Raw genomic sequence first — 14,191 nt, 5'->3', positions numbered from 1 at the left:
TATATTCCCTAAAACTGAGAGCAGATATTTCCATATTTCTATCCTCAAAGGCTCACTTTAAAAACATACATAAAAAGTCTTAGACGCCTCGCCTAACCTGTTACAAAATCTCACAGCAGAATGGATGAATTTGGTATCAGGGAAAACATGACAGTGTCAATTCTGACCACACAGAAACTCCTAGTGACTCATATAGGAGTTTCCAAGGCAGAGAACTAAATCATGTAAGCTGACAGACCTGAACAGCAAAGCACTTTGCTCTCAATCTTTCCTTTTTATCCCCCAATCAGCGAGGAAGGGGTTATCCTGTATTTTCAGTGGCAGCAGAAACACATGCAAAGCCGCCAGCTTACAGGGTAAAAACTTTCCAAAAGCGCCTGGCACTAGTTTGAACATACCCAACTTCCTTTTCACATGCAGATGCCATTTAATTGTATGCTCATACTAACGAAGAAACAAGAGTAGACTGTTAAATGAGAAACTGCAATAAAGGGTCATCACATATTACAAAAAAAAAAAAAAAACACACACACAAGAGGGAGGGGGAATAGAAGCGGCTGGCGGTTTAAATGGAATAGAGCTGTCAAACAACTTAAGGCAGCCATGCCAGAATTTCAAGACTCTTGTTAAGTTTGCAGAAGATAGTTGAGATAAGTTATGTGTCCTCCTGTAGTTGAAATCCTGTGCTAACGATGTAGGGCAGACAGGCCTTTGCTTCACTGCCAAACTAGAACTGTGCCAACCCAATGCAAACAAACCTCACGGCTTTACAGCTGACAGCCACTCAATAAAAGATGTATACCCAGGCATATTTATCACACAGGAAGGTTAACATACAAACAGAAACATGGCCCTAGTCAGGCTGCCAAACCAATCTGAGAGCAACAGGAGGATACCATAGGCCTGGTGCCACAAGACATTACTGATATTTGAGCCAGTCTGAGGACTGGGGAGAGAACAGGCAGAAGCCACAGGGAAGGCAAAGCAAGTTTTAGATTTGGAATTGTGTGTTTTAGATAACAGGATACGTTTGCTCGCTATTCCAAACATTAATAACAGGAGAAATGAAAATATGACAGGAAGATTTCTGGGCAATGCCACAATGCTGCTTTTAAACATTTAAAGTGTTAGTAAACCCAGGACAATGCATTCACTATGTCTGGTCTCTGACAGAAGATGGACATGCAATAGTTTGAGTAAATATAAAACTTCTAAATACCTTTTCTCCGCAGTATACATCAGTCTTGCGACTTCGATCAACGTCTGGTTAAAGCTTGTAGGAGGAGTTTTAATTCTCCTCCGACTGCCCTATGAGGCTGCGGGACCCCTGACCCCCTGGAGAGTGCAGATTGGACCCTCACAGGAAAAGGAGGGGGGGGGGAGGAGGAAAAAATAAAATAAATAAAATAAAAAACACCACACATCACCAGCAATACACATCAAACTGAACATGTGCAGAGTGACTCCAAAGGCTCTGGTTATCAGAAGATGGATTGTGGACAGTGAAAGGGGAGGATCAGAGAAAACAGGATGGATGATGAAGCCCTTAGGTCCCACAGTAAGTATAACAAGCATGCTTTACTGCATATACAGACTGATATTACTCCCGTGGGTTTAGTAACACTTTAAATGTAATGTCAAACACACATATGCTCCTCCCCAATACACTAAAGCAAATAAAAAGTTATACTATGAACTCTGTAAGACACCAAGCACAGAGCTAGACATTTGGTCAACCTGCCAAATGCAAAAAATAAAATAAAAACCCCTTGGCATCCAGAATGTTCCACATGGCATCAATGTTCCAGGAAAGCACCACCACTATCAAAAGGTGGTATAATATTTTACTAAAACTGTTGCATTTAGAAGCTTTTTTTGCATTGCAAATAGTCAAAAATATATCTCCATTAAAAAACGACTGTTAACAAAACGTGGCTAAATTCGTGTTACCACGTTTACAAGCTGTTACAGGCATTTGGCGTTTCAAAACCCTCTGAACATCCATCCTGAATGCTTTTTTTGCTTTCCAGAAAATGCTTCTCAACCCAACTGCCTGGAAACGACCCCCTGTACATGTACTGACAAGATGACAGGAGAGTTCAGGGGCAGCTGAAAAAAAAAAAAAAAACGCCCAACTGCTCTGAAGGCATAATGTACACGGGATGTTTTTACAACCTCTCCTGAACAATTTAACTTGACAGATAGTAACCCACGTTTATTTTTTGTAAATAACCAAAAATGAAAACCACATGTAAACAAAAAACGCAGCTAAATGCGAGTTACTACATTTGGCGTCAGAAACTTCAGCGTCTGAACTCATTTTTTTGCCTTCAAAGAAAAGCCTATAAAACCGCAACTGTCTACAAAACTACATTAAACGAATCTGTGTACATGTACACATAAGAGAACATGAGAGATGAGTTAAGGGGCAGTTCACCTTTCATAACACGTCACACTCATATTTAGGGTGCAACATGTTATGAATGGACCGGCCACCGCACCTCCCCCTATTCCCGATGTGACAGCTAGCTGGGTTCTTCTCCCTCCCCCGCTGTCACAACTAAAAATAAATAAATAAAAAATAAAAAAATAATAATAAAAAAAAAAAAACACCTAGTCTGAACGGGACTCCGCCTACCTGTCCAGCCGCATCACTGATTGGCAGGGCTCTGTGCATGGAAAACTACAAGGCCAGACAGCCTTTGTTGGTGTTGGCTTGAAGTTCTCAATGAACTACAACACTGTGGAGCGCCGTGGTAGTTCAGTCATGTTTCCTGTCAAATTGTGTCTGCTTACCCATACAGGAGTATGTACAGGCAAGCAGATACACTGGCAAATCTACTGGAGACCTGCATAGCCACCAGTGATCTACTGATCGCTGGTGCAATGCTTTACAAGCTCCAAAACAAAATAATATTACACTTACCAACCACCCCCCCCCCCCCCCCCCCAAAAAAAAAAAAAAAGAAAGCCATACATTATACAATTTTCTTTCCTTCAACCACAAGTACATTTATAGACAGTTTAATTGTGAACTCATGAATGCCTAAAGACCGAGATTGCCTTGTATCCTCCTCCACCCTCGTCGGGAGAAGAGTTATTATCGCTAGCAGCTAATCTCAAGAGAATCCGGCAGGCTGGTCGTACCAAAGTTGATAGGCCTGCTGAATATCCAGATGAGGATCAGATCACATTTTATGGCAGAAAATAAGTTAATTCTAAGGGATTCACATACTTTTTCTTGACACTGTCGATGTTTAAATGTTCTTCTAGAAAACCAAATTCAGCCATCTAAATTTCATAACAAATGCTACAAAAAGTAGGATACATCAGAGTGAATTAAACAGACTCCTACACACAATAATCCACAAGTAAACTAGTATCCCTAGCAATTTACCAATACAATTTATAATCCAATTAACAATGAGCTGCTTGATTTAGCATTTTGTGCATGAAAATAAAGGATTACTGTATGTCGGTCAGAGTGATGTACACTAGTTTTGGTTTAATTTAAAAAGGTCCTATGATAGAAAACTGGGCTGGAGTATACAAAGGACTTGTTCATTAATCAGGGCTAAGTCCTGCCACCTCAAACCGACCGACCAACACACACACAGTTTACAAAACCAAAATATGATAAAAACTTGCTAAACATTTTTTAAATAAGTTTATCATGAACTAGCCATGAACAGCTAGCAGTCCATGACACAGCTTACCTACCCTGTTAGTTGCTATGCACTGATGCTGTGGAATACCCCATAGTGTAACTTCCTACAGTATGTGAATCATTGAGTGATGCTGAGTGTGACACACCATGACTATTTTAACCCTTCAGATCTAGCAGTGACTGACACTGTTTTACTGTTACCGTCACTCATTTCCTCACACAATGCGGCAGGCCACTGACTCAGTACACCAACTTCTGTTACATTAACTCATTCAGTGCCAGAAAACAGCAATGCAATGCCTTTCTTGGCTATTACTATTGATTAAAACGTTTTTTAAATGCAAGTGTGTTAAGGCTCAACTTCACAGTAATGTCCATGTAAAAAAAAAAAATAAAAATAAAAAAAAAAAAGAAGAAGGATTACAGCCACCAAGATAAAAAAAAAAAGGCAGTACATGGTTTAGCCTACACATTTCCACTTATAACGGAAATTTCCTATTGAGGATTGTGGTCTAGTTATGAGCACAGCAGCAGTGAACACAAACTTACTATATCCCCGAGTTTTAGTGCATGACTTAAGGTGAAAAAATTACATTTCAGAATGTTACAAGCAAAGCAATCAGACAAGCATATACCAATGATTAACTCCTCCCATCAATCACACATTTTCCTAACGTTACATAAAGAACAATAAGCTGCCATACCAGTCCCCAAACAAAATGAATAAATTCTAATAAAACGGCAATAACTCCTGTTAAAAAAAAAAAAAAAAAAAATATATATATTTTTTTTTTTTATAACTCCATGATAACTTTTATATAGGAGCTAAGAACTATCAACAGGAAACTTTATTACAACAGCCAGCAGGAAGCTGGGACCCTAATGACAAACACTGGCACAGCCACCAATGACTGACTGCATCAACACTGAAGACAGGTAAAATCGTCCAGGCCATGTGAAAAACCAAAAGAAAAATGAAGGGGTGTTAAAGTTTTTCCAAACTAAAAGGTGACACTGCCATCCAAAGAGGACAACTAAAAGTTCAGCTGGTTTTCTTTCCCAACATACATAAAACATGGAGGAAGCAGTCTGTCCACTGTACAACAAGCATATGCCACTTGAGCTTTTATATATTTTTCAACATTCAAGGGCTTAAAGCTCAGTTCACACTACTGCAATCTGCTTTTGATGTGATTTTGCAATGCGACTTTGGATGTGGTAAATATATTCTACAAAACCAAATTGCAGCGAGTAGCACAGGAACCTTTACCAAAATCGTACCGCAGTGTCCCATAGATGTGAACAGGCACCATTGAAAAAAATAATAATAAATTATTATATATATATATATATATATATATATATATATATATATATATATATATATATCCAGTGTGAACCAGCATTGAATGTTCAAGACACTTACAAAGCCACTGGTTTCCTCTATTAGGGTTCATGGAACATACAGAGGAGTTCACAAATCTCATAATTTCACCAAAAGACAGATGTCTATGTGGGCCACGGATCCGCCTACCTATTGAAAACAAATTTGTGGCATATATGGTGTGTGGAGGTACACCGAGACTGGAGTGTCCATACAGAAAGCGTGGCGGCTGAGGAATTTTGTAGCTGGGTGGTTAAAGCCTGATGGAGGAAGCTGAGACACTAGTTTGACACGAGTTTGCCATCAGGTCCACTCCCCTTCTGGTTAACAGGTGGATTCAAAGCCAATAAACAGCCTATTAGCTATTGAAATGGCACACTTCCTGCTGTCAGCCACAAAGAGTGGACCAAATGGGGAATTATTGTCTCTGCTTCCTCATCAGGCTCCACCCACTGTCAGCATCACTGGTTGCTAGGAGGCTGCCAGCTATGAAGCAAACAGTGTCCTTAACCAGTGACAGGTGGTGAGGGAGTAGCAGGGGCAAACATTTTATCTCTCCGTACACGAGGATTAGGCAACCTGGGGCCCTCCAGCTGTTGTGGAACTATATTTCCCATGAGGCATTGCAAGGCTGGCAGTTACAGTAACTCCCAGAGGCATGATGGGACTTGTAGTTCTGCAACAGCTGGAGGGCCCCAGGATGCCTATACCTGCCATATACTAACTAAGCTGGCCATAGATGTCCGTTTTTTTTCCACGCCTGGGCTGACCGAGAAAAAAAAAAAAAAAAAAAAAAAAAAAAAAAAACCCAACGGATTGCCCTATCCACACAATCAAAATAGATGGTGAAATCCTCCCTGCTGTGCCACTGTATTTTGACAGCGGGATAACTGTCAGAATACACTGATCAGCAGCTGATCAACAAAAGTTTTCCAACAGTTCCATTCAACAGAAGTCAATTGTTATCTCGTGTGTGTCCCAGCAGACAGCGCGGCAGGGCAGGAAATGGCGTAGACTCCCACGGGAGTCTATGCCCGGAAGTGGGTGAAAATACCTGTCTTTGACAGGTATCTCCACCCCCCTCCCCCCTGAAAGGTGTCAATTGTGACACCGGAGGGGGGGGGGGGATGCGATCAGTGGAGGTTCCACTTTAGGCTGGGTTCACACTGCTGCGGGGGGAGATCCGGATGTGATTCGCACCCGCACTGCAAATCACATCCGATCTCCGTAGCGATGCGAGTTCAGCCATACAGATAGTATGGCTGAATTCGCATCGCTCCCGCAGCAAACTCGCACGGGACCCTTTTTTTGGTCCGCAACAGAATCGGATCGCATGGGGGTTCACACCATGCGATCCGATTCCTGTGCGAGTCTGCAGATCGCACTGCGATATGCGGACGGATCTGGGGGTCTCATTAACATATCATTGACACTCCCAGCCGTCCGCATAGGGCAGTATGAACTGCCGGCGGGAGGTGTGCGATGCGGGAAAACGCCACGGATTTGCGGCGTTCCCGCATCGCTGTGGTGTGAACCCGGCCTTAGGGTGGAATCCCGCTTTAAGCTGTATAGTTCTCTCAACTGGGAATAATTATTTTTTAAATAGAGGCAGCACCACTTTGTAAAAGTAGCGCTATTATGAATTATCTGATCGTGTGTACGGGCCATAAAGAAGAAAGTCGACTGGTGTTAGAACTAAGTGGTCATTAGTCTGGACCTTGCCCTCAAATCCTCCTTTGTGGAAAAGTTCAGTTAAATAATTTCTCAAAAGTAAAGTGTGGCTGATCAGCTTCTTGTTGAAACCACATTTTATGTTGTTCCAACAAAAGAATATTGCCGACTTGAGTCAAAAAGGTTACAAACACGTAATTGTTTTTTTTATAAATTATCCAAAAAAATATGGCCCAATTAATAGGTCACCAAAAATCCCTGCCCAGTGCCCATACCATAATTTGTGGATCATTTTGATGGCTATGAACCCTGCTCTGGTCTTGATGTCAGGACCCTAGACCACTAGAGTGTAGAAGCTGTAGGGATGAGTCTAGCTGGAGCGAGGAGGGGGTGATTGGGTAATTTTATCTCCTTTTATTGTTCCCCTAGACCACAAACACAATTGACCCCTGCAATGCGGGCACAGCCCCACTAAAAGTTTTTTTACTTGCCCAGAGGTTGGCTTTCAATGAAACCTGGTATAAAAAATATGGAGCTTCATTTGTGGAGCTCTCCATTTCCAAATACTAGCTGCCCAGCTTTTTACCCAAATGACATAAAGAGTAAGACCTTTTCTTCAACTTTATGTCATCTGCAGAATTGTTCTGGAGTCAGTGACTTAGGCCAGCCATACACTGCTGGAATCTCAGCAGGTTCAGCAGGAACTGGCCAAAATTTGAACCATTAATGGGTAGGCTGAATGTACCAAGTTGATCGATCAACTTGGGTACAACCAGCCTGCCATATTCTCTTGCGATTATCACTAGTGGCTGCTATAACAGCATACATCAATGCATCTGACCAACTGTAGTACATTCCACTTACGCGATTCAGAGACTAGCATCCCAGTGCATTGTAAATCCCATGTACAATAGAAGCAAATGCACCACAGATCACAGGGTCACAAACAGTGAGTGGCTGCCTACTCATAAATGAGCTGCTTTAACGTAGCATGTTCACATAATGTAAAAGTTTGCATAAAGTGTGAATCCAGCTGCTAGCTTGCCATTGCTAACCTTCTAAAAATGCTAGATAGCTGAGGATGCAAGGGGTCCACCCACATCCCTCAAGTGTTGGACAGCAGAGGAGAGTTCCAACTGCTTGGAGAATGAGGAATAAGTTCAAATTTGGAACTAAAGACAAAACTCTCATTTTGGATAGAGTAAGGGACACTTATAACCCCTGTCAGTTTACTTTACTGCTCAGCGGGGGGAGATCACTGTACTAACGTTGGATCATTAGTACACCGGCTCCAACCAGAGCCGACAGGTTTTTCATTCAACCTGCTGGGTTAAACTGAATAAAAACTCAGCGTGTATCAGGCTTAACCCTAGCTCTAGAGTTCTACTGCTCTAAAAGTTACAGCTTGGCAGAGTTGATGAAAGTAGTGTATATAGAAATGTCCCATGGGGTCTTTCTTAGCAGCACTGCCCGTAGGACAACTGAACAGCATTTACATTCCAGCTGAGGACTGACTTCAACGTTACTTTCTACAAAATCACTATCAATATACTAGGACGAAAGAAGCAATTTGAAAGTGAATATTTAGAAGGTGCCATGGATTTAAACAACTATAACCATAAGTGCCACTGAATACATATTGATCCTGGTTGACAACTACAGTCAACCACAGTCAGATGGCGGTCACGCATATATGCATGACTAGGTCAAATTATCTAACCAAAGTAGTTTCTACAAATGCAAGTTTGCATGGAGTGAACCTGCATGGCTGTACCTAGATGAGGGGTAGATGTCAGATGCTGGCTTTCTTGGGGAAAATAGTGAATGGCTAAGAAAAAAATAACCCAAACATCAACTTTGTCCAGAGCAGACTGTGGCAACGTATGCCAGAGTCACAAAGAAACCTACAAAACATACAGATGTTCCCTGACTGCCTGTAAATGGCCACTTAGGACAAATGTTCTCTAATGCCTGCAAGCATCTACTACACCCAGTAGAATTAAAGTAAAACTAAAAGGGAAAAACTCTTTGACATAACCCTCCCCGCTCTATCCAAAATGAAAAAAGTGTTTTACCTATAGTTCTATTTTAGACCCCCTTTCCCACCAGGGTGTTTTGCAGGTGCTATAGCATTAGAAATAGCGCCTGCAATCCGCCCTAAAGAAGCTGCATCATTGTATGTAGTGTGAAAGCCCTGAGGGCTTTCACACTACAGCAGTGCACTGGCAGGACGTCAGGGAAAAGTCCTGCCAGCAGCTTCTTTGGAGCGGTGTGTTTACCGCTCCTCCACCGCTGCTCCCCATTGAAATCAATGGGGCAGCGCTGTAATACCGCCGGGAAAACGCAGCTATTGCGGCGTATTGCCGGCGGTTTTAACCCTTTCTCGGCAGCTAGCAGGGGGTAAAAGCGCCCCGCTAGCGGCCGAAATGCAACGCAAATCCGGCAGTAAAACAGCGCTAAAAATAGCAGCGTTTTACCGCCCACGATTTGGGCGGTGTAGTGTGAAAGGGGTCTTAAAGCTGATAGCCAGAACAAGAACTTTTTTTCTTTTCTTTTTTTACCAGAAAAAGACCAATGCCTTGAAGTAAACTTGGAAATCAGCAAGAAATGACAAACATTACAGGAGGATGTCTTGTCAGCTACATCTTCAGCTCAAAGTGGATGTAAACCCGATTCATGAAATTTGAGCTGGGCACATAGATCTGTAGTGTTTTGTTATCTCTCTTCAAAGCACTATGTCTTGTGGCTGTCTCCTGCTTCATCCTATTATCAGCATGATAACTTCTGACAAATTCTCCATCAACTGAGATAAAAGCAGCTGAGTTTTGTGTTGGGGAGAATGCTATAGATTAGCAAACCACAAAGTTTTGAAAGTCTCCACCTATGAGAGGGGGTGTGTGCCTTTTCTCCAATCAGCTGTCTTGGCTGTATGCCCAGGCTTCACAGTGCTGAACAGGAAGAGAAAATCTAACAATCTGAACTGACTAAAGAATATATAAAGCTGAAGACAGCAGATATGCATGCATAACTTATACTAGGGAGATTTGTTTCATCCCTGTGTGCTGTACACTTCACTGGGTATATGTTAGGATTTATAACGAAAGAGAGACTTAGTACACTAAGGCAAGCAATAGATGGAGGGAATTTGCTTGATTCCCCCATCCACACAGTCAGTGTTGACAGGCGAACCCCTCCTGCAGAACCACTATATTCTGCTGGTGGGGGGGGGGGGGGCACATATAGATGAAAAATCCAACAGGCTAGTTGTACCCAAGCAGATTGATCAATTTTGTACATTCAGCCTGACCATACATGGTTGGAATCTTGGATGGTTCAGCAACTTGAACCATCTATGGCTGTTTTTACTATTGCCACGGTATGAAAGGGCAAGCCAGAAAATTATTTTTTTTAGTACCCGTCTGTCTAGAGAAGGAAACTTTCTCCAAATCCTGTTAATGAGACTATACCCAAAGAATAACTTACAAAATAGTTCTGGCACATCTAGATTGTCAGTTGCCAGCTATACCCAAAGTGACTCTGATCTCTGACTTCTGCTACTTTGCAGGAAGCCGACTCCATGTACACACTGTTCCCTCTAAAATCAGACATTAAAGAGGAGCTCCACCCTGAAGTGGAACTTGCGCTCATCGGAACCCTCCCCCCCTTCCGGTGCCACAATTGGCACCTTTCAGGGTAGAGGGGGGTGAAGATACCTGTATAATACAGGTATTTGCATCCACTTCCGGGCATAGATAGCCGCAAAATCTGCGGGTATTTACGCCATTTCCTGTCCCTTCCTCGCTGTCTGCTGGGAAACACAGGTCCCAGAGACAGAAGGGACCATCAATATTGCGCAGAAGGGAACCAGGAAGTGAAGCCGCAAGGCAATTCCCATACCGAAGAAGGTGGCGACAGCACCCGAGAGCCAAGCGACAGATTGGCTTTGGGTGCCAACATAGCGGGCACGCTGGACATTGATATATGTTTTAGGGAATACTGCTGAGAGTCTAGGTTGTCAGCTATACCCTACTGAACCAATTCTGTCTTCTTTGCTGAAAGGCGATTCCAGTCACTGACTACACTTTGCAAAGTCATGACACTGACAAATTACAAGAAGTTTGTATTAGGAAGAGAAGTTCTGCCTTGTCAGCTCTATTCAGGGTGAACCAATACTGCTGGAAGTCAGCTCCAGGTACTCACAAATCCCTATAAAGTCACTGCCTGTGGGAGTCATGCTTGTAACTGTTAGCCTTGCAATGCCTCATGGGACTTGTAGTTTCGCAACAGCTTTGAGACCCCTGCGACTAACCTAACCAATCTACAAGAAGTGAACATGCATTGTAAGGGCGATTTCTGAGGGTTCCTGCTGGAAGCTACAGCCATGATGGATGTATTTGTTGCCGCTAGACTCATTCACATGCAACCCTCTGCAAACTCAATGCAATAACAACAATTTTCAGTTTCTATTGGCAACTACATCAAGGGTGACAAGGGAGATCTACAACAGGATGGAGAAATAAACCTAGAGAATATATTTTAGAAGTTATATTTAATTTTTAAATAGGGTTTATCACCTCTGGTGTAAGAAATAAAAATCAGGACTGTCCCCAGAAACTAAGAACTAGCAACTGAAGAAACAGCTGTACACCTCTGGCAGGGATTTCACAGGGTAGTCCTTACAGACATTAGAAACTGACAAGTGTCTTTAGTTTTTTCCCTTTAGATTTAACAAAACCATATAATATGAGGTCAAACCTAAACAATTTCAATTTGTATGCAATAAGGCAGTTCCTTGCACTACATAGTTGAAGGTAAATCTAAAGGAAATCTAACAGCAAAAGTTGTATGGTGTGTATCCAGCTTAACTGAATGTACACAGGAGGCTGGTGGAAGAGGAGACACAGCATCTACAGTAAAACCATTTTACTGCTGAGTGGACCCCAGGGATAAAAATCACATCTGCAAGATTAGTGGATAGAAAGGTGATTGAGCAGAGATTGAATCTTTCCACACTGCTCGCTGACATAAGAGCTCTGCCTTCCCTGTCATGAAGAGCCATTACCACCTGTGTCTGTCACTGGAAACCAACCAGAGAGGCAGCTCTGTCCAGAGAATGTACGAAGGAGCTGTGCCTCTCCTGTTGGGTATTGACGCTAGGCACCCCAGTGCTGTCTACTGCGAGAGGGCCCCAAACATCCACCCAGTGCCGTCTACGGAATGGCCCCTCGCAGGAGGAAGTCACCCAGTGCCGTCTACGGAATGGCCCCTCGCAGGAGGAAGTCACCCAGTGCCGTCTACGGAATGGCCCCTCGCAGAAAGAAGTTACCCAGTGCTGTCTATGGAAAGGCCCCTAGTACTGTGTGTAGAATGGCCCCATATTGATAGCAGGCACCCAGTACTGTGTATAGACTGGCCCCCCACGTTGATAGCAGGCACCCAGTGCTGTGTATAGACTGGCCCCATTTAGATAGCAGGCACCCAGTGCTGTGTATAGACTGGCCCCATTTAGATAGCAGGCACCCAGTGCTGTGTATAGACTGGCCCCATTTAGATAGCAGGAACCCAGTGCTGTGTATAGACTGGCCCCATATTGATAGCAGGCACCCAGTGCTGCATAGACTGGCCCACACAGGAGGCAGGCACCCAGTGCTGTGTATAGACTGGCCCCACATAGATAGCAGGCACCCAGTGCTGTGTATAGACTGGCCCCACATAGATAGCAGGCACCCAGTGCTGTGTATAGACTGGCCCCACATAGATAGCAGGCACCCAGTGCTGTGTATAGACTGGCCCCACATAGATAGCAGGCACCCAGTGCTGTGTATAGACTGGCCCCACATAGCTAGCAGGCACCCAGTGCTGTGTATAGACTGGCCCCACATAGCTAGCAGGCACCCAGTGCTGTGTATAGACTGGCCCCACATAGCTAGCAGGCACCCAGTGCTGTGTATAGACTGGCCCCACATAGCTAGCAAACACCCAGTGCTGTGTATAGACTGGCCCCACATAGATAGCAAACACCCAGTGCTGTGTATAGACTGGCCCCACATAGATAGCAAACACCCAGTGCTGTGTATAGACTGGCCCCACATAGATAGCAAACACCCAGTGCTGTGTATAGACTGGCCCCACATAGATAGCAGGCACCCAGTGCTGTGTATAGACTGGCCCCACATAGATAGCAGGCACCCAGTGCTGTGTATAGACTGGCCCCACATAGATAGCAGGCACCCAGTGCTGTGTATAGACTGGCCCCACATAGATAGCAGGCACCCAGTGCTGTGTATAGACTGGCCCCACATAGATAGCAGGCACCCAGTGATGTGTATAGACTGGCCCCACATAGATAGCAGGCACCCAGTGCTTTGTATAGACTGGCCCCTCATAGATAGCAGGCACCCAGTGCTGTGTATAGACTGGCCCCACATTGATAGCAGGCACCCAGTGCTGTATAGCCTGACCCCGTATAGATAGCAGGCACCCAGTGCTGTATAGCCTGACCCCGTATAGATAGCAGGCACCCAGTGCTGTATAGCCTGGCCCCGTATAGATAGCAGGCACCCAGTGCTGTATAGCCTGGCCTCGTATAGATAGCAGGCACCCAGTGCTGTATAGCCTGGCCCACACAGGAGGCAGGCACAGCACCAGGTCATGTCAGGGCTCTCTTACCGCGATGAGGGTGCTGCTCCTGCACTGCTCCCCGTTGCTGTCTCCGCTCTCCACAGCCCCGCTCTGGCTCCCCCTGGCAGTTTCCGTGTTTCCTGTGGCCGCCGGCGGCTGTTGCCTGTGCTTGCTGGCTCTCTTGGCCTTGGCCTGCAGGCAGCGCTGGTGCAGCTGGTAGGTGTGTTGGCGCTCCAGTTCCAGTCTCTCAGTGGCCGCCGCATCGTAGCGGGACTCGCAGTTGCCGTGGTGCCGCCGGCACAGCTCTATCCTCCGGCGGAGGCGCTCCATCACCGCGCTGTGCCGGGGGACCACGAAGTCCGCCATGTGTGCGAGCAGTGTCCCTCTCCGCCCTCACTCACTGCCCCCCGGAGCCTCTCCGCCCGCTCGCCATTGTTATGTGCGCTGCCGCCATCTTGAAACTGCTTTTCTCTCTCTTTTTTTTTTCTTTGCTTTTTTTTTCCTCTTCAGTGATGTCACGACACGCATCCAACAGAACAGGCCGTGGGCGTGACCGAGTTGGTGACGTTGTGTTTTGTAAACGGAGTTGTTTGCCTGCGGGAGGGGCAGAGGGGGCGAGGGGCGGAGACAGCTGGCTTGGTGTTCTGTCTGATTCTGGAGGCGAGCTGAACTTAGAGGGAAGCAGTTCAAGTGAAGCTAGAGACTAAACTTTGTAATGTTAGTTTTACACTAGGTCCCTGAATAGTACTGTATGCTGGATGTGTATCGTTGAGGACACTTTAGTTCACTTCCTGTCTCAGAGACACTACAGGAAGTTGGAGGAAATTGCTCAAAGGGAATATTTCCAC

At 44.7% G+C, this 14,191-nt stretch overlaps 1 protein-coding gene across 1 annotated transcript in view; it reads right to left on the bottom strand.

Annotated features, from left to right (window-relative positions):
• MAML1 (mastermind like transcriptional coactivator 1) overlaps window positions 1–13,840 on the bottom strand; it is a 122,028-nt gene extending 108,188 nt beyond the window's left edge. Inside the window, exon 1 of the mRNA XM_077474289.1 lies at window positions 13,392–13,840. Within this exon, the coding sequence (XP_077330415.1) occupies window positions 13,392–13,709 (318 nt within the window). The 5' untranslated portion in view covers window positions 13,710–13,840. The remainder of the gene's footprint in view (window positions 1–13,391) is intronic.
• Between the last annotated feature and the right edge of the window lie 351 nt (window positions 13,841–14,191).

The sequence above is a fragment of the Lithobates pipiens genome, unplaced genomic scaffold, assembly GCF_037356315.1.
Source record: "Lithobates pipiens isolate NorthernLeopardFrog02 unplaced genomic scaffold, aLitPip1_a1.2 Scaffold_8, whole genome shotgun sequence".
Taxonomy (NCBI): domain Eukaryota; kingdom Metazoa; phylum Chordata; class Amphibia; order Anura; family Ranidae; genus Lithobates; species Lithobates pipiens.
Note: the sequence above shows the minus strand (reverse complement) of the source record. Positions and strands in the feature narration are given on the sequence as shown.